Below are 22,999 nucleotides of genomic sequence, written 5' to 3'. Positions count from 1 at the left end.
TCTTTTCTTTTCTCCTCTTAATCTCATCTTTATTATTGGATAAAAATATGCATGGTTCATATTTAATATTTTTAAAAATGGATATTCATTCTCTCTTTTATCATCTTTGTGTGATATACGCTTGAATATGAATTGATTTTCTTATTCTCTCTCTCCTCTTAATGTTATATAAGCTTGAATATAATTTTTTTTCTTTTACAAAATGAATATGAATTTATTAAATGTCGCCAAAACCAGAATATGAATTGATTACTTATGGAAAAAAACGTAGGAGAAAAAAAGAGATATTAATGGAATAATGGGGAGAGGTCTGGAGAGTTCGAAGTTGGGAGCGGATGACGATGGTTCAGAGGGAGGTGGCGCTGAGTTGGATCCAATGGGAAGTCGCTCCTTTTTTTTTTTTTTGACCATTAATGGTAAGTCGCTCCCGGTTTTGTTGGTTATTAATTTCGCACGTGCCTCAGGCTCTCCTACGCGTATCCGACTAACATACGTGTGGGTGTGCACGTTCCAATCCAGCGTCACCCCTTGCGTCATTTTACTTCACCCTTTTGAAATCTGAATTAATTAATTCAAGTAGATTGATTATGTTAGTTAAAGTAGTTAATATGATACAATTTTTTAAAACACCATAAGCATACTACCTTCTGTTCTAAATATAAAAACTAGTTGACTAATTTGAATAGATTAAGAAAATAGATTAAGTTAGTTATTTATAATTAATAGGTATTGTCTTTCTTAAAATATATTTGTTAATTTAGTGTACTGATTAGAACTACTATTATTAGAAAGAATATCTTTAAAAAATATATAAATATGAGAAACAAAATAGATTAGAGTCTTATATTTAATATCAAAATAAAAATCAAACGATATCTTATATTAAAAACTAGAGGTAGTATTTCTTAATTCTCTTCTTACCTCTTTTACTTGATTATTATTAGAAAATATTAATAAAGTTTATTTGAGAAAAAAAATTAATAAACATTTTCTAATTAGGTCCTACATTAAGAACCCAGGATAGAAGTACTACAATTCAACGTGTCTTTAACATAAATTCTGCAGTTTGGATTCTAATTAACTTTCACCGAGCGATCTATTTATAAAGTTGTAGGATTAGCTTCATGCGGTCAATTGATGAATACCTTTTGTTTACCTGCTAGTTATTCTCTTAACGTAATGAAACAGCTGTATCGAGTTTTGACCAAGCATCCAAATGTTTAACTAGGACTATATATTAAAATGACTTGAAATCCGATTAAATTGTCATTTTGGTGACTCCAAACTTTTTCCTTGCAAGTACTTTTTTTTAGTACTATTTATGATCCTAATTATAAGACCTCATTTGTAGACTACAAATGAGGTCTTATAATTAGGACCGGAGATAATATAATCAAATAAATTCAACTAATTATTTAATCCGTAAGTTAAACTAGTCAACTTAAAAGGAAAAAAGATTTTCTAATTTACTCTTAAGACTACAATAAATTTTAAAGATATGGAAATATTAACCCATCGCAGAGTATATGCTCAGAAAATGAAGCTTTTGAGAGTTTTATTGGCAATACGTAGAATGAAATAATGAGCAAAGTAATGGTAATAATGTGTAGGGGATTGCTGCATGGACCAAGGATTTGGCAAAGGAATCTGAATAGAGAGGTTCTTTGGGTCAAGAGACTTCACAGAGCAGATGAGCAAAGGAATTACAAATACTCAAACAGTAGTAAAAACATGTTTGTAGAAATCCCTTATTTAGAATTTAGTAATTTCAAATATATTTTTTAGAAAAATTGGTTAATAAATCTAAACAGCATTAATTCAGTCTTTTGGATATATTCACAAATAAAACTGTGACGTGAAAATTTTCGTCCACATGTACACCCTTAAAAGTTGAATCTTTTAATTTATATGTAACGTTTAAAAAAACATCATGAACCACAAAATCAGTAGCTAAAATACCCCCTAGTTGATTAATTTATTAATGAATAGTTACATAGGACAGGAAGGCTATGTCTCCAATTGGAACGGATACAAATTAAAGTGTCCGCAAGTAATACTACTATATGATAGCGCTCCTCACATGCTAACTGGCGAGCTTAGCGCACTCAAGCATAGAGCTCCAACATGAAGCACGCTGCTATTTTATTTTATTTTTAATCTGTCTTGAGTTTATGTATTCCTTTTATTTTTATAATAAGTTGAGAACTCATCTCCTCTGTAATAGTTCGTCTTCTTGTTTTGGACTTGAAACATTAACTTTAACGACCCAAGGCTTATTCTAATTATAGCTGGTGTTTAAGATGACAAGCAGTTTTTGGAATGTGATATTATATCTGTCTGGCAAAGATGAAATTGAAGGGTTCAGAGTTGAGTCTAATGAAAAGAATTAGTTCTTTACAGCGTGATGAATTAATGTTTTAATCTTGCTAAACATGTGTTAATTTTTATAACTATCACAGTGCTTCAAATATACCTCTAATAAAAAGATATATGTGCTTAATGAAGAGGGGGAAAAACACATGCCGATTCTTATAACTACTCTTCCGGTCTTTAGTATAGGACCCAATTCTTGATTTGGTTTTGGTCCTAAATATAAGACCTATTTCTCATATTTATCAATTTTCTCTAAATTATCCCTATGGATACTCTCTCAACCATAATCAAGTAGAAGAGGGAGAGGGGATATTAAGAAAGATGATTATGGTGTTTTAGGAAAAATGTGTCACTTTTCTTATAATTAACTAACTTATCTAACTTCTTTAATCTAATCAAGTTAGTTAAATGTGTCTTATATTAAGGACTGGATGAGTATTACACAACATAAATAAGAATAAAATAGATCCTATGCATTCATACGGAACCCAATATGAGCCGTGCACTTTCCTTTATATAAGTATCAAACCTTGGGTCTAATTTTCACTTGTCAATCAATTCCAACCTAAATCAGGGCATGCATAACCATAAAAAGACGTAAAAAGCTTAGAGTATATTTGATCCATTAAACACGGCAGCTTAATTAGCTAAAGAAACATATGAACCATGCATTATTACATTATTAACAATAATAAAGACGAAGAGGGCAGTGATTAACTAGAACCAAAATATAAAAGAAACCAACCAATAATGAGATACTCATTAATTGATTGATTGATTGATAAATGAATAATAATGGATCGTAGCTAGCTTAATTAGCTTGTTAATTTGTCTTCAACGAGCAGCTTGTGACCAATCCAATAAGAAGCATATGCATCAATGCATGCATATTCCACTTGTTCATAGCTCAGATCCCTCACGTGCCATTCGCTCATCGTCACCTTCTTGTTCTTCTTCATCTCTAACCCTACCAGCTCCTTCGCCAGGTGTTTCAGACCTGAACGTGAAAACTTTTCCGGCCACTCACGCTTTGCCACCTCAAGCACATCCACGCCATTACTACACTCTATTCCGTACTCCTTCCTCAGCTTCTTTATGTCGTTCTTCACCTGAACGCCGACGAACGTGAAATTCGAATCCGTCAGAAATTTCCTCAGATTCTCCGGCACGTCGTCCAGGCAAAACAGTTGCAGGATCAGGCACGTGTTCTCCACGCACAGCTGGAGGATCGCCGCTTTCATCGTCAGCGAGACTTCGCGAAGCATCCACTCAGTGTCCAGTCCGACGACTGTGTGGCGGCCGCCGTATTTGGAGTAAACCTGGCGAAGCCATTCATCGGCTACGGAGGCTTTGTGGGTGAGCGTGGTTTCGATGGTGGATCCTTGGGAGATGACGTAGTACTTGGAGGTTGACGGGTTGTATATCACGGTGTCGGACATGGCTTTCCTTAATTAACTCGAAAGTCGAAATCCAGTGTTTGTTGTAGAAAGAGGAGGGTATTGGTTTGGAGAAGAAGAAATAGGATGTCAAAAGCCAATTGATAACTTCGTCTAAGAGAGAAAAAGGGAAAATAGTCAATTGATAGTTGATTTTGATAAATATTTGATTATTTGTTGATGCCGATTTATTATTATATTTTATACTCTTCTATCCTTCTTTCTTTTTTCCTTTTTTGCTAACATATACCCTTGTGTGTTTTCGAGAATTAAATGTGTGATGTGATTATAAAATATGATGCTGTGGATACCCTTTCTTAGGATTGTAAAGCCAATTGACGTGCACATAGGAAAGAGTATTTTTATGATTTGTTACTTGGAAAACATTATTATTTAATAATTAATAAATAAGCGAATTATCATCAACATCAGCAACCAATCAATCTAAAATCTTTTAAAAAAATGTTATGAATTACATTGTGCGCGTTGTGAACGCTAGGGGATGCCCACTTCAGTAAAATATACACACATATAATTAAATAATTAATTACCTTTTTTTAATTCTTAATATAAGAGCTAATTGATAAAATTAATATTGATTTTAAAAAAATTAATATAAAATTTAATAAATTAACTTGAATATATTAAAAAATAAAATAAAATAGTTAATCGTGATACAATTTTCTTAAAAGTTTCATGTATAGTATTAGAAAATATTATATTAAGAGATGAAATTGATTGAAATATTATATTCATAATTAAGTCTAATACCCAACCAATATTATATTAAGGACAATATAAAATAATATTAATTAATTCATTATTAAATTGGGAACATGTTTACAAAATTCGTGCGCACGCGGGAGAAGCATAGGGAAAACACTGTTTGACAAGTAGACTTTTGATTTTGGAATGTGGAAGAAGGGAAACACCGTAACAAACTGAAATTGGTGTTCACATTAAAAAAATGGTATGAAGGATGAAACCCAAAATTCCTTCATCTAAAAATGGAATTATATTATATATATAAAACAAATAGGGACTAAATTATAAAATTGCTAAAATTATATAGATTGAGTTGTAGCGAGCTAAAGTTTAGGAATAAAATTATAATCAAGTTAAAACTACAGGGATAGAGTCGTACTAAATAGGGATTGAATTAATTTAATCAGAAATAGGGATTGAAGCGCAGATAAGTTAAAACCATAAAGATAAAAAGATTAATTTTTTCTTTTTATTTATATATAACTTAGTTTCTCTTGAATGTTACGTTGCATAAAGAGAATTGACTCCGCGCATTATTACTCAAAAATATTAATTAGTTTCAGCGTCAAAAGTTTTGTTTAAAAAAAAATAATGATTCATATTTTAATGGTGATCCTTAAAATTTCACAATTTAAATCCTATCCAATCATCAAAGTTGTTTCATAAAATTAATTACATTTAGAGAGAGATAATATATCTAAATATTTGTGTGTGCGTTTAAATATATAAACGAATCGTGATCTGATTGTGATTGTGTGCAAATGACAAATAAGAATCATGAAAAGACAATTTATATTATGGATTTTTTTTGCCAGCAATTTATATTATTGATTATTACAATTATATATATAATGAAAAATATCAAATTGCGCAGCTATCACTTCATCTGCAATTTGATGCACAATATGTAGGAGTGGCATAATTTATAATTCCAGAATGGGTAAGATTCTGGAGAATCTGTTTATATTTGATAAAGGAACTTTAATTGCATCCATCAATCCTAACCTATCGCCATAATTTGCTTAAATACATATATTCGAACAATTTTTAAAATATTTTTAAAGATTTGGAGGTTTCGAATGCTTACATGAACCGCAGAAGGACTGAAAGAAGATATTCATAGAGCAGGAGAGGATGAAAAGATCATCTTTTGTTTTGTGCGTTTTTACGACCTTGAAGATGCCTTGTTATTTGTGTGTGTGTTTGTGTACATTATTATTCTCCCTTTTAAAAGGAAAAAAAATTACACATTGATGATTAAAATCATGATTCATGCATTTAGATAAAGTATACATTGAAATGATGTGCCTCTTAAATTCAAAAAAGTTAATTGCATATTTGAAATCAATTATGGGATAATAATAACTGGCTATCTTAAATTACAATGAACGATATGATTAAAATTATTAGCAAATATTATAATATTTTTTTTTTAAAATGTAAAATTAAATATTTTTAAAGAAAAATTTATCTTTTAAAAGTGCGGCGATATAAGTGATTCCTTCTCTTATAACGAGGCCTTTTCTCTTATTTATAATGCATTTTGTCTTTTATTAAAAAAAAAATTGAGGCCTCTTTTCTATAGGGAACCCTGTCCCTAATTTCCTTGAAGAATTTGTTATGATCGAAACGGAAAATTTGTTCAGATGCCTATATATTCTGAAAATATACACAAGAAAACATCTAGTATCTGAATTTTTTTGGCTCTTGTATACTTTAAAAGTTTTATTTCGTAGCATTTATGTTATAAATTGTTGTCAATCATTAAGTTTGACTGTTGAAAGTACTAATCAAACTATATAATTTAACGGTCAAAGTTAACTATAAATAACAGTCAAAATATTTTTGCTACAAAAATAAACTTTCAGAACATAAAAAAACTAAAAAAAATGTGTAAGTGTTGGATGCTTCTTCATATATACTTCCGGGATATTTAGACACCTTATCCTTGAAAACATATCAAATAGAACTTTGAAGACACCTTAGACTTAGATGTCCGAATAATATGTGAAAAAATATCATTAACCGAGATGAATGCAATTTAGAAATATATATATATATATATATATATATTCACACATTTAAAGCACCTATATGAAGAGAAGATTTAGAAACAAACTACTACCTCATGCTACTAATATAAGAGTTGGTTGACTAATTTGACTAAATTAAAAAAATTAGTTATTTATAATAAATATGTCTTGTGTTTTTTAAAATACCTTTGCATGTGTATTAACCAGAGTAACCATTTGACGAAACTTTTAACATGTGCAACTACTACAAGGACTAACTTGAAAAAAATACATAAATATAAGAGACAAAATATATTGAGGTATTATGTTTAAAATCAAATTGAATGTCAAACTAGTTTTTATATTAAGAATTGAAGGTTGTACTCTCTCTTTTTAGGTATAAAAACTAGTTGAGGAATTTATTTTGATTTTAAATATAAGAACTCAATTTACTTTTACAAATATTTCACTTAACTAATTTTTTTAGTCTCTACAACTAATTCTTGATTTTTTTTCCACTGAAGATAGAGAAGAGTAACATGTAGATGATTTTGGCGATGGCTGGAAGGGGTTGGAAGATGTGTTGAAGGTAGTCAGAAAGAACGCATTGAACCTTATCATAAGGGTTTGTTTGGATGATGACTACATGGGAAGGGAGTAGGATTATTCTGGTGCAGGAACAAATAGTTAGCCCCAAACAGGTCGTTCAAGTGAGCACGTCCGTTCCTGAACTTCCGGAGGACCTTACGCCATGGAACTCTGAAGCTGGAGAACAACCTTATCCTTCTTCCTAGAAACCTCCGCCTTAACTTAGGAACTCGAACCTTTGGCCTTGTCCTGCGCGCTGGTGTCCTCACCTTCAACCACGCTCTTATCCTCTTTATTATTGCTCCTTCTGGAGCCGTCGTCCCCTCCTCTGATTCTCCATCCTCTTCGCTGTTTCTAAGTCTCCGATATCTTGAAGAAGATGCCATTAATGCAGAATGAGTGTGAGCTTTGTAAACGAATATTTTGAGTGATGTGTGCCTGTGACTCTCTCTGAGAGTGTATATATAGGGATTTGGATGATGATGAGTACGTGTATGCACATATGGTGGAGTTTTGTGTGAGATTTAATATGGAAAGTGCTTGAGGAGAAGGGAAGGGGCAAAGTGGTTGTCATGAAATTAAATGGACAGGGATAGACGAGAGGGAGAGCTGGAATTTATAGGTAATGCCTACTTAATTACCATATTGATTCTTTCTAGCTTCTCTTCCTGCTCTATAGGTTGACATCTCGTTCTTTTTTCATTGTACAATATGCATAAAAAAATTTTAAATACCACCTCAACTTAATATTCCATCCGATTCAAAATATAAAATAAAATTCATCTATTTATGTTTATCAAAAAATTAGTTAAAATCAGTTTAAATAATAAATATGTAAGGCATGTATTTTTTTTTCCAAATATGCCTTTATTAATGAAGAGAATAAGTAAAAGATACAATAAATGAATCAAAGAAGAAAGAGAATATATGAGGATAAAATTAAAAAAAAATTCATTGAAATGTTTAGATAAAAGTGAGTGTTATCTTGTAAAAAAAATCAAATCCCTCTAACAAAGTTTAGCTTATATTTTGAATAGGAGGGAGTATAAAAGTTATGAAAAATGACAGATAAAGAAGATGGACTATATGATATTCTAATTTGGGAAGTTAAGGAAATGTAATGACATTAAGGGAAGTTCTTCTCAAATTGAAAATTTGAAATTTAGTGAAATGACAAAAATGCCTTTTGTCTTTTTCTTTTTAAAAAAAACTCAGTCCCTTACTGGTGGCCGGCGGTTGACAACCACTGTCAGCATTCGGTAGTCGTTGTCGGGCGGCGGCCACCGGTGTGGTGGCTGCCGGTGGAGTTTTTTTGTCACAGTTTTTTTTTTGTATAAGACAATATTGCAAGAAGTGGCGGGGGTAGGATTTAATCCCACAACCCCTTAACCATTTGGTCCAATGGTCATCTACCTTTTTGTTGATCCAAATGGTTAAGGGGTTGTGGGATTAAATCCTACCCCCGCCACTTCTTGCAATATGGTCTTATACCAAAAAAAAAAGTGCGACAAAAAAGCTCCACCGGCAGCCACCACACCGGTGGCCAGTGTCGGAGTCCACGTGGTGGTTGTCGGATGCCACTGGCCACCGATGAGGGGCTGAGTTTTTTTTTAAAAGACAAAGAGTGTTTTTGCCATTTCACTGAATTTCAAAATTCTAATTTGGGAAGAACTTCCCTCTCTATCATTACATTTTCTTAACTTCCCAAATTAGAATATTACATACTCCACATTCTTTATCTGTCATTTTTCCTAAAAGTTAGCCAAAAGTTAGATTTGATTCTAAGTATAAAATATCAATCCACTTTATGGTAACCAATTAACTTAATTAATTTTTTTAATATATTCACATTAATTATTTAATTCTTATATTAAATACATATTCCCAACACACTTTGGAATAAACAAAAATGTCTGTTGTATGTTTTAGAAAAAATAAATACTCATTTGATCCTATTTATAAGTCACTTCTGGCATGTTTCACACAAATCAAGAAAAACCTTAAACTTCATTAACTCTCATTTAAAATTTAACAATTTTTTCAATTTTATCCCTATTTAATGCTTATCCGGTCCTAAATATTAAACAACAAAACGGGTTTTATATTTAGGACTGGAGATAGTATATATTATATCTCATGTAAACAAAATCAGTATGATAATAAAAAAAGATAAATTTATACATTTATATAAAATTTTTTGCTTATTACCTTATAAATAGAATCGAATTTTTTTTTTTCTGTTTTATCAGAGGAGTATTTGGTTTTGTCACTCCACTTCATAAAAAATTTTGCTTGCGTCCTCTTGCATCTATCATTTTCCGCGCAGCAAAACTCCATTTTGATTGGATATCATCGCAATTTTTTTTTTTGATGAAACATCAGGGTATCCACCAGCGAACCCAGTGACTAATCCCTTCGCTGGCTTGTAGGCACCTCGATGGGTGGGACAGCTGGCCCAGAGTTTTAAAGCTTTTTCATGCCCAAGGCGAGGATCGAACCCTCGAGACTTAGTTAAGGGAGGATGAGCCCCCACCGCTCAACCATACCCCTGGGTTATCATCACAATTATTTTATCCACTACCTCTCACACACACACACACTCTCTCTCTCTCTCTCATGTTTTATTCCTTAGCTGAATCATCCATCCATATATGCATAATTAGGAGCATTACCGGGTTTTATGCCTTTTTAAAAAATTGATTAAAAAAATTCTGTTTAAAAATTTTATTAATTAAAAGAAACTAAATTTAAACAAGTGTAGCTTATTTTCGGCATCTTTAACTATCTACAAATAATTTTTATTTTAAAAATTTCATACAGTCAATGACATGCTGCAGTGGAGAAGAAGAATTGTATTTGTTCAAGCCTCGTAAACTTAAATTGAAATTATTTGTAATTTATATATACTTTTCTTTTCAATTTTGTTTTTTATTATTAAAAATGGTGGCATCTGGAATGTCCGAATATGTAACTTTATTATTCATAAAAGGGGACACTGGGTAGCTGGGTTTGTTGGTAGCAGGAAATGTTTTCACCGGGGGAAAAAGGAGGAAATATGAAACGGGTTGCGGGTCGTCTTTGACCCGTTTTGATCCGCTCAACCGCTTTATCGTGGATTTTCAGTTCCGTTCGGTCTACTGCAATGAGGGCGTGTTACAGATAAGCCATTGCAGGGTGGGAGATTTCCATTCTCGGCGTCACCGACAATGGAAGCACTAGGTCTTCCTGCAATTGGTCTTTTCAATCGCTGCTCCTGTTTTCACAGGCCCAGTGCCTTCACGATGGTTCTGGGTACTCCTAAATATGGCTGCCACGCGAGTTTAGCTTCCTTCAAACTCAAACCTTCTTCTACAACAAGAACTCACCATTCGGTATTCCATTCTTCCTTCTTTTTTCTTAAGTTAGATTGTTGAAGAATTGGGGCTTCTTTTTCGGAAAGCTAAGCTGAATATCGAGTGCTCCAGTAATTTCTGTTGCCTTTGGTTTCCTGGGCAACTCATACAGATACATAACAGTGAATTCTAGGACATGATATTTATTTTTCATTTGCAGAAGAGTGTCATTCGAGTACAAGCTGATAGTGAAGACTATGAATTGAAGCAAATGAGGGACATGGCTGCTGCGAGAAAGAGATGGGAAACTCTGGTATTTTGGAATCAATGCTGACTTTGATGCATGAAGATTGTTAAAAGATTTTAAGAGCCATTGAATTTATCGTCATCTAGCGTGTTTTCTTCTTGCAAGTGAGCTGAACCATTCATAAGTTAGTGGTGGTCGCCATTTTGTACTCATCATCCCCCTCCCTCTCTTCTTGAAGCTTGTATGATTTTAAGTATATCAGGTGCTAGGTCCATACTCTGTTCATAATTAATTACCGGAGTTATTTGCTTAACATATTAATCTTTTATTAATGACCTCAGTATGTGTAAAATCACCCTATGAACGTAACTAGCAAGTGGATCATGGGATTTGATATGGTGTGGTCACTTTTTTGTAGCTCAGGGAAGGCAAAGTTAAAGTTCTTACGCCAAGGGAAGCTGGGTATGCGGTTCAGCTTTCCAACAAACCCTTACTTGATGTTCGTCCCTCCAACGAGCACAAGAAGGTTGGTTGCTCCTCTTTTAGCTTAACCATTTATTTTCTTCACCATAGCCTATTCATATGTTGCACACATCAATTTAAGCCTTCACCAGCATAAGTAGAGGGGAAAAATCAAGCAAAAGATGGCACCTAATTTGACATTTTAAACTTGCTGTTTTTTTCCCCCCCAAAAAAACGTTTCCTTTTTTCCCATTCGTGATGCATGTTGTGAATTGAAGAGCCTATTCATAAGATGTGTATCAGAGATTACATCGAACCATAAGATCCAACAACAAAGTGAGGAATAGAATGTCTGTTCGTATAATGTGCTAAAATTGATGTTTAAGAGCTAAGAACATGCCTTACCATGTATCATAGATAACCTAAGAAAGTACCTGTTTTTTAAGGTCTTGCACTTGGACATAAAAATCATTAATCAATGAATATTACTCCATATGGACTAAGATACCTTGTTTAATGCTATAGTTTGGAGGGATAATGTGACATAATTGTAGGTAGTTGAATGAGGGTATATTTGGGGGAAAAAACAATAAGCCAAGCTTTGGAGTTCTAAAACAACAATAGTTCTGAAAGAAGATAAAAATCTAAAACAATAATAGAATTTAAACAGAGGTAGTAATAAATTTACAAGTAATTAACTCTTGAAATGATCCCAACTCCCAAATGGTATCCTTGTTTACTATTTTAGTGGGGGGCATGGACAATATTAATAACCATCCAACAAAGCCATACCAACTGTTAAAAGAATTAATGTCACGTCAACTTATCATGTGTTGAATATTGACTTCTACTGGAAGAAAGCGTATAACAGGAAAAAAACCATGAAACTGGATTCTTAACAATGAGGTTGTTGGATGATAGCCCATTTTTTAGTGCATTTCTAAAAATTATGATATTTAGAAATATTCCCTAACGTTGCACAAATTTATATTTCAGAGCCGGTTTAGGGTTACTTCATATCCAAACATTGACTCATATTGTTGTCTTGCAAATTTCTTTCTTTCTTTCTTTTTTTTTTTTCCCAATTACCATGTTACAAAATGCCAGTTCCTGGTGGAAATAACCAGTCTGAGTCTGACAGTTCTGCTCTGACCTCTCTGTATCCTTTCACTTTGTGGGAACAAGCTGCAGAGTGTAATATATGATGTGATCTTTGTTTCATAATGTTCTTTTTGACTGTTTTCAAGGCATGGGTCAAAGGTTCAACCTGGATTCCAATATTCGATGTTGATAATAACCTAGATGCTGGAACCGTTGGCAGGAAAGTCACGAATTTTGTGATGGGTATTAGACAATACTCGTTTTCTTGTTCATTATTATTGTGTCATTCCATACTGTTGGAATGCATTCTAGATATATGCTATGGATCTCAACATGTTAGTAGATATCTATTGAATTCGACTTAATGTTGTGCTTTGCAGGAGGATGGTGGAGTGGCGTGCCTACACTTTCTTATGACAGGTGTGTCCTGAGCTATCATTATTCTTCTGATTCATTTTCTGTGTATGTCAAATTGTTTTTTCACTGTTTTTTTTATATTTATTTTTTTAATTAACAGCCAGTTCTTAGCAAAAGTTGAGCAGAAATTCCCCAAAGATACAGACTTAATTGTTGCGTGCCAGAAGGGACTGAGGTGAGCTTTATATATTTAAGTGGGAAAGTGGCTCTACAGTGTACACTCTCTGGTAATTTATTTTGTGATTGAGTTGCTAATCTGGACAATATTTGGTACTTGCTCTGAACTCTTGTCAGTTATTAAACCGTTTGAATTAGTCAACTTTGTTATGGTGGATGTAACACTTTTGTGGTCACGTTGCTTGGATCAAACAGACGGTTCATTTTATTGCTTTGTCATGAACCTCAGTTTTTGGGCAGGTCTTTAGCTGCTTGTGAAATACTGTATAATGCTGGCTACACAAATCTATTTTGGGTTCAAGGAGGTCTTGAGGCTGCTGAAGAAGAGGCATGTTCTCCCAGTTTAGTTTTATAGAATTTGTCTTTTGCTTTGCTGTAACGGAATGTGAAATACAGGACTTATTTTGTGAGGTTTCTGTTTTTTGTTTTCCGTGGAGCAGGATCTTATTATAGAGGGCCCTTTGCCTCTTAAATTTGCTGGAATTGGTGGCGTTTCAGAGTTCCTTGGGTGACTGTCTAATCTTATCTTTGCCTTTTGTCTTCTGATAAATGTATTATAAAATGGTTGAAAGTATGTTCGTCCTTGTCCTTCTTGATATTTCAATTTAGAATAAAGATATGTTCTAAACTTTTTAAATACAAAATATCAAAATTATCAATGCTATATCGGAAATTCAGAACATTGTATTTCTTGCAGAGAGTGATTGGTTGGGCAATTTGTGCTGAAAATGTACAAAATTGTTGCTCAAAAACTTCCTTTGTGTTTAATATCAATGACAGTATAATATTTGTAATTTGCGTGTCAACAAACTTTTAGGTGATTCCCTAATCTGGTTTGGTGTACCATTTTCAGGATTCTTTTATTTTGTTTCATGTGCGTTGAGTAATGACAATTGCGCAGTTTTATTGCATTTTGACATGGGATGAAACCACATACTAATTGAGATTATATAGGAACCTATTATTACAGTATATTACTATATTCTCAAGAATGCATGATAGATGATCCCCTCAACGGCAATGCTTAGTGGTATGATCTGTTGATGGTACAATAGTGTATAGCTAAATCATGTGGACATGCATGATTCTTCTTTTTCATATTGGTTGAAGGGTTAGCTCTCAGATTATCTTGACAGTTAGAGGAATCTTTTAAAATGTTTTTATTCGTGTTTCAAGTGGAAAGTGAAATTCTGACTTCAATTAATATTTCTAGTTGGACTGAGCAACAGAGAGCCGCTGCAGCGAAGGAAGGTTGGGGTTACAGATTAGTGTTTTCTGCACGCTTGGTAATTTATCATTTTTGTTTTCTGTTTTAGGGATTACTGCCTAATTTATTAACTGTTTGTGTCTAATGTTATTCATGTAAGCTTTTGGTTACATCTCCTGTATCTCAAAATCTGAACTTTGACAAGTTTGGTTGCTTCTGGTATAGGTTGGACTATTTCTTCTTGCTGATGCGTTATTTCTCGGTGCTCAGCAAGTTGCTCGCTATCTTCAAGATATTAGAAGCCATTGAAGTGCAAGGGCTGCTTCGAGCATATTAATTAATAACCCTTCCAGGAGAAAATCTCTTGGCCATGGACGAGCATGTAGAGACAGAAGGCTGAAGAACTCAATTTTGGATGCTTAGCTTGGTAAAGCCTTAACCGTCAAATACCATTTAGTTTCAAGTAGGCGCTTTCTAAGAATAGTTGTGTTTGTGATTTCCTCTTCGTTTTTCATTTTTCTTTTCAAAGCAACGGTATGATTTTTGTCTCTGTTAGAGGCTGCTTTTGTATTGTAATTGTAATCTTCCTCTGTTTGAGTTTAGGATTTTAGGTTGGCCTCATCCTTGTATATTTGTCAGAAAATTTTTGAATAAATCTACGCAGCACATTCACAATATTAAGTAGTGAAATCATTTGATTATTACTGTTTGGTGTGTTTGGATTAAAGTTAGTAAAATCAACTTTTATGCTAACTAATTATACAAAATGAAGTTGTGAGTGATTTGTGATTGAACAAAATTTATTAGAAAAAAAGTTAATTTGAGGTATTGAAGCTTGTTTGAATGATTAATTTAAAAATAAGCTTAGATATAAAATGATTAAAAAAAGTACATGAGTTTTATTAAATACATTCACACACACACGTATATTGTATACTTGTATGTAATGTGATAATTTTAAGAAAAATATTAAAATTAAAATTATTGGGAAATATGAAAATTAAAAGAGTTAATATTACGTTGGGAAAAATTTGTAAATACTAATGTAAATGAGCAGGATTTTCCTTCTTCTGAAAGAAGAATCAACAAAGATACAAAGGTTCTAACAAAACCTTTCTCTGTCTCAATAGAAATTACTCTTATTAGTGAAGTTAGGCCAGTCTTAGCAGTATAATTACATGACAAATTTACAGAAATATAAGACCCCACCTGGATATAAAAATGAGGAAATTAGATTTCCTTGTTATTAAAAACAAAACAAAAGAAACAAGAGGGAATTAAATAGGAAAAAAAAAACATAACATATCAAAAGATATAAAATTTATAATCAAAGAAACATGAGAGAATTGTTATGAAGTTTCAAGTAAGAAATATAATTACTAAAAAATCTCAATGGCAAAAGGACAGATTGTAACGAGAAATTTTAGAGCAATAAATAATGACTACTTACTTGTTATTAGAACCTATTAATAATTATTTTTTTCTTGGGATCTATTGCAATTCTCTAAAAACATACTACTGGAGATAAGGCTTGCTTGGTTTGTTGGCCAAAAAGAAGATGGGAAAAAAATCCCAAAAAAGTACTTTTAAAATTTTAAATTTTCAAATTAAGAATGACTACAAAAATGTGTTGTCATTTGCTTTTTAAATATTATTAATTATTATTAAAATGTAATGAACATGACTGATTTAAAATTTTAAAATTTTAAAATATTTTTTTCGAGATTCTCTCAAGAAGATAACTCGTGAGGGAGAAGAGGCAAGTGATGGGTAGGTCGAAAATTTTAAAACGCAATGCTCTTTAACAGTTTTCTTAATAATGCACAGTGCAGCAACCTAATGCGCAAGCAACAAAAACTCAAAAAGTTGCTTCATTTCAGAAGTTATTTAAAGCTCAATATGTGAGTTATTCACAAGTTCTGAAGCAATTTTATGGCTCAAAAGTCATTTCTGGTGCCAAACATGCCATAGTCTTATGACAACTGTATTTCTCCCAGTAAATTTTATTGAAATCCCTTGCCTTCCTCTGTGTGTGTGTGTGTTTTTTTTTTTTTTAATGAGGCTAAGCCTATTTTATCTTTTAATCTATGTCAGATTTTCAATAATGAATTGGATGATCAACCAGAGCGCTGTGTTTGTTATAGGCTTTGTAAAAATCTCTCTAGTGGTTTGATACTTGAGGGTGTGTTTGGATGAAACCAAACCGTGGTTTGGAAAAGTGATTCTGGAGAATAGATTCTGGGAAGAATAGATTCTTGAAAGAATAGATTTTATGAAAAAGTGATTTTGAGAAGTGAAAGTGTTTGGATAGTTGTTATCAGAAGCACTTTTTATATATACAAATTACTAAAAAAAAGATATAAGTTAATATGATAATTACAAAAAAAAAAGATTTTATGATATATTTTAATTTGAAGGAATAAAATTGTTAATAATATATTTTTTATTAACATAATTAATAATACATAAGATAATATAATTAATAAATAATTAATATGTATATATATTTATAAAATATAAGATTAAATATGTTTATAAAAAAATAACAAGATACATATCCTATAGACTCTCACACTCTCCTTTTTTTCTCCAAAAGCAAAAATTTTTTGCTTTTTCCAAAACCATAGTTTTGGTTTTTGGGTGGGTGTTTGGGTGATTTATTCCCCAAACCATGGTTTGGGGTGTCACCCAAACACAGTCAATCGACTAGAATGTGAGGGGTGATAAACTAGAATAAGTGATTTTATTCATAAAAAATGTTTCTCATATTCTTAAATTAACAAATAACAATGAGAAAGTAATCAATAGACAATGATGATGGATATATGCATCATGTTCATTATAAACAAACACTTGTGCTGCAAGGAACGAGTTATTAAAATTTCTAGTTCCTGCTTAGAACATAACTATTCCATTATTCATAAAACCAAATCGAGGAGGGATGGCTCAATCTTTCATGGAAAGTGTGGCTTAGCAACGACAAAGAGATGATCTCTCCTGTGCATTGAGATGCCAAAAACTTCTGTGAGATCCAAATCTTTGGCTGAAACTCCCGGAGGAAGCTCCCAGTCAAAACTATGAAGCAGCTGAGCCAGAGCTAGCTCAATAACTGCATTGGCAAATGTAATTGCAGGGCAACCCCTTCTACCAGCCCCAAAAGGTATTAGCTCAAAATCTTGCCCTTTGAAGTCAATATCACTCCCTAAAAATCTCTCTGGTTTGAATGTTTCAGCATCTTCCCAACTTTCTTTATCTCTTCCTATGGCCCACGCATTGACATAAAATCTTGTTTTTGCAGGAATTTTGTACCCATCTATGGTAACATCTTCTATGGATTCTCTTGGGACCAGTACTGGAACTGGAGAATGGAATCGAAATATCTCTTTGATGATAGCTTTCATGTACTGCAACTGATGCAGATCACTCTCCAACACCACCCTTCTTTCTCCTAGGACTCCTCGCACTTCATTTTGAGCTTTTTCCATGGCCAAAGGGTTCATCACCAGCTCTGTCATTGCCCAGTCAAGAGTTATGAAGGTTGTATCGGTTCCTGCAGCAAACATATCCTGCAGTAACAGACATGATTAGGAAGACAGGACAAAACTTTCGAGGATAGTTTTTCATGTGTTCATTGGAGAACTTGATGGTAAGATTCATTTACCAGGATGATTGCCTTGATATTATCTGTGGTTAGAGGCACCTCATCTGAGTCATTCCTCTGTACCTCGAGTAGAACATCCACAAGGTCTTTATTATGCTCCTCTATTTCCTTAGTGCTGGCATGTTCTTTGAGGATCTGATCAAACAATTGATCAAATCGTCGAAAAGTGTCCTCCAATCTTGACTTGACGCCTGTCAAGTTGTGCACGAATTCCAATGAAGGAAAGAACTCACCAATACTGAATCCTCCAAGTAGAACCTGGTACTCCTCGAGCATCTTCTGAAATCCACGCCGATGATAATCTCCCCCTTCTGAAAAGTCCCTTCCAAACACAGTCCTACAAAGGACATCGTTTGCATACAAACCCAGAAACTTAGTCAGATCCACAGTACCCGGAGAAGACTCTACAATCCGAGAAACCAGACGGGCAACTTCTTCTTCCCGAACAGAACGGTATGTCTCTACTCTTTTAGCACTCAGAAGCTCAAGTATGCAGATTTTTCTGATATTTCTCCAGTATGGACCATAGGGAGAGAAGACAACATTGGTACAATTGTAGAACAGATGTTTTGCTGCAAATAACTGTGGTCGGCTTGCCAGAGCAAGATCATGGGTTTTCATGACTTCCTTTGCAAGTCTAGCAGATGAAACAACAATAGTTGGGATCTCTCCGAGTTGAAGGTAGATCATGGGTCCATATTTTGCAGCAAGGCGTTGCAGAGATAGGTGAGGCATGGTGCCGAGTTGGTGAAGATTGCCAATGATGGGTATGGCAGGTGGACCAGGAGGAAGATGGGATCTGTGTTTTCTGGACTTGTATTGGAACAGAAGAAGCTTTATCAGTACAAGAAGGAGGATGAGTGGAAGAAGAAGCGAGAAAGGTTGAAAGCCATCCCTCAGCCATTGCAACGCAGCCATTTGATGGATGTTTACAAGATGGATGACCCGCCCCTCTTGTTCTTCTTATCAGCTAAACATAAAGTGTCCAAAGATAGCAGAAAAGAAAGAAAAATGATTTTGTAAATAAAATATAATAGTAAATAGGATCTTAAATTAATAGTCATGCTGAAAAGCGCATCTTGTATTCTATGGATACTCGTATAACATTTTATAAGTTTGAGGAACATTAAAAGAAATTATCTTCGAATACGATCTGAAGGCAGGTAGACATATTGACCGTTCTCCAATAAATTGTCTGACTTATATCGGATAATTTTCCTTTATCATACCATGCTGAGCATTTAAAAGATGTTAACCAAGCAACTTGCATGAAAACAAATTGAGGCGGTCCCATGATTTTGGTCTTAGTGCTGAGTCAAACACGTGGGGGGGCCTATATTAATATTTTTCTCAAGATGGATCGCACTTTGGATGGGGGTGGACCCTCGAAGACCACAAACAGAATCAAAATAAAAATCAAAACATATTCTCATATATATATATATATATATATATCTTTTTCTTGGATTGAAAAGAGGGGAACATATCTTATAGGAATTAGAATTCTGGATCAGACACACGGAGGGAAGCAGAAAAAATCCGATAACACACCAATGAATATTCATTGTTGAGTTAGAAATTTGAACGTACACGGAACTCCTGGTTCTACCATCACAAGGTTTGAATTTGCGGTGTCACAAGTGACATCTTGTATAATTATATTACTCCTTCGGTCCTTAATATAAGACCCATTTAACTAATTTGATTAGATTAAGAAAGTTAGGTAAGTTAGTTAATTATAAGAAAAGTGACATATTTTTCCTAAAACACCATAATCATCTTTCTTAATACCCCTCTTCCTCTTCTACTTGATTATGGTTGAAAGAATATCCATAGAAGTAATTTAGAAAAAATTGATAAATATGATAAATGGGTCTTATATTTAGGACCAAAACTAACTCAAGAATTGGGTCCTATATTAAGGACCGGAGGAGTACAACACTTTGAATATATTTCCATTGATATGCGTCATACGTTAAATCATATAGGTATACTACTACCTCCGGTCCTTATTATAAGACCCCTTTTGACTTTTTGTTTGGTTCTAATTATAAGATCTCAATCCATTTTGTCTCTCATATTTATGCATTTTTTTTCAAAATAATCCTTCTAATAATGATAGTTCTAGCCAATACACTTAATTAGCAAGGATATTTTAGGAATGACAACACTTATTTATTACAAATAACTAATTTAACTTACTTCCTTAATCTCTTCAAATAAATCAACTGGATCTTATAATTAGGACCGGAGGTAGTATCATGTAAAAACCACAAAAAAAAAAAAGAAGGCTGCGAAAATTCTTGTATCTTAATGATATGGATGATTCTTTGTACGTGGTAGGTTATGTACTAGAATATAATCGTAATCTCACGCTGTCAGTATTTGTACTTTTAATTAAAAGAGAAGATGGGTACACTTTGTGATGGGATTCATTTCTCAACTTTTTTTATGAGAGATTTGCCTTAGATCTTACACGTGTTAAGATCTACTGATAGTTAATACTACCTTCCCTAACTATAGGAGCTAGTTGACTAATTTCAGGAAATTAAGAAAAAAAATTAAATTAGTTATTTGTCATAAATAAGTGTTTTTTTTTCTAAAATACCCTTACTAATTAAGTATATTATTGGCTAGAGCTATCTTTGTTAGAATGACTATCTTGAAAAAAATACATAAATATCAGAGACAAAGTGGATTGTGGTCTTATATTTATAACCAAAATAAAAGTCAAACGAGGTCTTACATTAAGGACCGGAGGTAATACTAATTAATGTGAATGTGTATAATAAAATTACATACGATACTGTATTTGGCTTATGTGATGAAAGATACAACCTATATATATATTACTCAAATATGAAATGCACGGTGGGTACCTAATTCATTACTTACAGAGTTTCGTTGGATTCATGTTTAAGTGGCGTTTAAGCAGTTTTTCAGGGTTAAAAGCACGTTTGACATGTTTTATCATATTTGGAATAGCTTTAAAAAGTATATCAAAATCGCAGGATGAAGTCAAAAGCAAACAATTTGATGCTTGTGGTGTTGGAAAAGTGGAAAGGGAAGAGGTTTAAATTTTTTTTTAAAAAAATTGTGAGTCTCACTTTTGAAAAATTTACTACCACGAAGGGAGAAATTAAACCATGAAAAGAGAAGAAATTAAATGCTACTCCTTCCAATTTATAAGATAACATGTTAGTTAAACTTACAAAACAAGAAATGTTAGTTAAATTATTAAATGTATTTTAATTTTTTGAATCACTTGATTTAGTTATTTAATGCTTATATTTTGAACTGAAGGGAGTACTATTTAATAAAATTCATGCTATTTTCGGCCATTTTAGAAAAACTTATTCTTTTTCAATAATGATCCAAACAACTTTATTTTTATAAAAGTCAATCTAAATATAAAGTATATTACACAATCTAATTTTTACTTAATTTTAAATTTTTAGAAGTCAAATTGAAAATAAGTCATTTTTTCTAGTATCAATTCAAATGGACCCATAGAGGGGTCACTATTCTGTTACATCAACTTCGAATTCTAAATCCAATATGATAACGTTGAAGGTCGGTCACATATAAGCCTTGCTTAGTGATGATGGGTATGGTCTGATTAAGATTGAATCGATTCGAAGACATTGAAGGGTTACTAGAAGCAGGGGACTACTGGGCGGCCTGGTTTGAAAGAGGTGGCTTTGAACGTTTGTGGTGTGTATTCAGGGAATGTTTTGGCTCTCTCTGTGTTGGCCACAAGCTGCTTATTGCTTTGTGTTTATTTTGCGCTGACTTTGCTTCATGTTCTTTGACTCTTTTTCTTTTCTTTTTTTTGCCCTTTTTCCCGAAGAAACTTAGGATGGTGGAAGTCCATTTTCGAAAATGAATAGTAGTATTTCCAAGAGATAGTAAACTCTGGAACAATTTTCTAAGTGACGTTCTGTTCCATTCCATTAAATGTTTGCATCAGACTCTAAGCCAGTTGATATACAGGGAGGAGAAAAAATCATTGGTGGTTCAATCTCCCTCAGAGCGATGGATCTCCTTGCCCTTTGGTTTGTTGACAGTTACAGGATCATTACCCTGTTCATTGGTAATTAAACCCGTTATCAGATAACACAATGAGTTAAAGTTCAAACACAGAATACTAAAAGTCCAACTTACCATATTCACATTAATAATTACTGTTCCCAACTAGTTTCAGAGTGACGACGTTCCATTAATGATAGCATATCCAGTTCCATCCATCCATCCGTCCATTCTCTGCATCAAATTGTTGACGTTGAAGAAGAAACTCATTAACTGGAACTCATTGATGGCTCCAACTTGGAATACTAAAAGTCCGTCCATTCATCCAATCCAATCCAATCCAATCACTGAATTAAAAGTTAATTAAAGAGAGTAGTTAAAAAGTCAAGAATAGGAAGAATCATAACAAAGCCCTCTCATGCTTGACGCTATAAATAATACCCAAACTTGGCACAGTGCTTCACAGTTCACACTTCACAAGAGACTGGTTTATCTGAAACCTGAAAAGCAAAATGTCAGCATCACATTCTTCAAGCATTTCTCACATCCCTGCTGCCACCTCAAAATACAGTGTCAAGTATGGAGGCAAAGCCATAGAAACCACAGTCACTGATAAGGCCGCTGTTGCAGACGAATGGGTTCAAGAGATCAGAAACAAATACAGTGGCAACGCCAAAGTGGTTGTGGGATTGGACGTGGAGTGGAAACCAACAGACGCAATTAACGTCAAACCAGCTACTTTACAACTCTGCATCAATGACAAGTGCCTCATTCTGCAGCTCTTGCACATGGAGGAATTCCCCACTTCGCTCAAGCGGTTCTTCATGGACTCCAAGTTCACTTTTGTAGGAGTGGAGATAGAAAAAGATATCAGTAAGATTACTGAGAAGTACGGGTTAGAATTCAGGAACAGGGAAGACATTAGGGAGCTAGCCATGAGCAGGAACAAGTATGGGATTACTGGAGACAAGACAAGCCTGAAAGATCTGGCTATGGTCGTTTGTAATATCCATCTGAAGAAGCCTGTTAATGTTCAGGCGAGTGATTGGGAGGCATCGACATTGAGCTCGGAACAAGTTGAATATGCTTGCATGGATTCTTACGCCTCTTATTGTGTTGGCCACAAGCTGGTCATCGGTTGAGGATAGAAAGAATGTTCTAATGTCTGTGTTTCAGCCTGTGTTCTTGTGTT

The 22,999-nt window shown here is 33.5% G+C and overlaps 4 protein-coding genes across 5 annotated transcripts; 2 read left to right on the top strand and 2 right to left on the bottom strand.

The window, feature by feature from the left end:
• Window positions 1–3,005: 3,005 nt before the first annotated feature.
• On the bottom strand, window positions 3,006–3,812 carry LOC114723141 (Werner Syndrome-like exonuclease). Its single transcript, XM_028909291.1, has one exon. It carries the CDS (start codon window positions 3,810–3,812, stop codon window positions 3,189–3,191), a length of 624 nt encoding a protein of 207 aa, XP_028765124.1. The 3' UTR covers window positions 3,006–3,188.
• A 6,496-nt stretch (window positions 3,813–10,308) lies between these two features.
• Window positions 10,309–14,830, top strand: LOC114723185 (rhodanese-like domain-containing protein 11, chloroplastic). 2 transcript variants are annotated; one of them, XM_028909348.1, is made up of 10 exons: window positions 10,309–10,545; window positions 10,730–10,819; window positions 11,172–11,279; window positions 12,463–12,559; window positions 12,697–12,736; window positions 12,834–12,908; window positions 13,151–13,238; window positions 13,351–13,418; window positions 14,124–14,196; window positions 14,343–14,830. In XM_028909348.1, the coding sequence occupies exons 1-10, from the start codon at window positions 10,381–10,383 to the stop codon at window positions 14,424–14,426; spliced, it is 888 nt and encodes a 295-aa protein (XP_028765181.1). In that variant the 5' UTR covers window positions 10,309–10,380; the 3' UTR covers window positions 14,427–14,830. The 2 variants fall into 2 exon arrangements, with proteins under 2 accessions (XP_028765181.1, XP_028765180.1); XM_028909347.1 differs by having other exon boundaries at window positions 10,727–10,819.
• A 2,016-nt stretch (window positions 14,831–16,846) lies between these two features.
• Window positions 16,847–18,716, bottom strand: LOC114723183 (cytochrome P450 71A1-like). The gene is made up of 2 exons (XM_028909345.1): window positions 17,779–18,716; window positions 16,847–17,683 (listed from the first exon to the last, which is right to left on the bottom strand). Exons 1-2 carry the CDS (start codon window positions 18,694–18,696, stop codon window positions 17,072–17,074), a joined length of 1,530 nt encoding a protein of 509 aa, XP_028765178.1. The 5' UTR covers window positions 18,697–18,716; the 3' UTR covers window positions 16,847–17,071.
• Window positions 18,717–22,319: 3,603 nt separating this feature from the next.
• On the top strand, window positions 22,320–22,949 carry LOC114723140 (Werner Syndrome-like exonuclease). Its single transcript, XM_028909290.1, has one exon. The coding sequence runs from the start codon at window positions 22,320–22,322 to the stop codon at window positions 22,947–22,949; it is 630 nt and encodes a 209-aa protein (XP_028765123.1).
• The last annotated feature ends 50 nt before the right edge of the window (window positions 22,950–22,999 follow it).

The sequence above is a fragment of the Neltuma alba genome, unplaced genomic scaffold (assembly GCF_004799145.2).
Source record: "Neltuma alba isolate B1F8T4 unplaced genomic scaffold, ASM479914v2 tig00012124_pilon, whole genome shotgun sequence".
Classification (NCBI taxonomy): Eukaryota; Viridiplantae; Streptophyta; class Magnoliopsida; order Fabales; family Fabaceae; genus Neltuma; species Neltuma alba.
The sequence above is the reverse complement of the archived record's forward strand: the minus strand, read 5'-3'. Positions and strand labels throughout refer to the sequence as shown.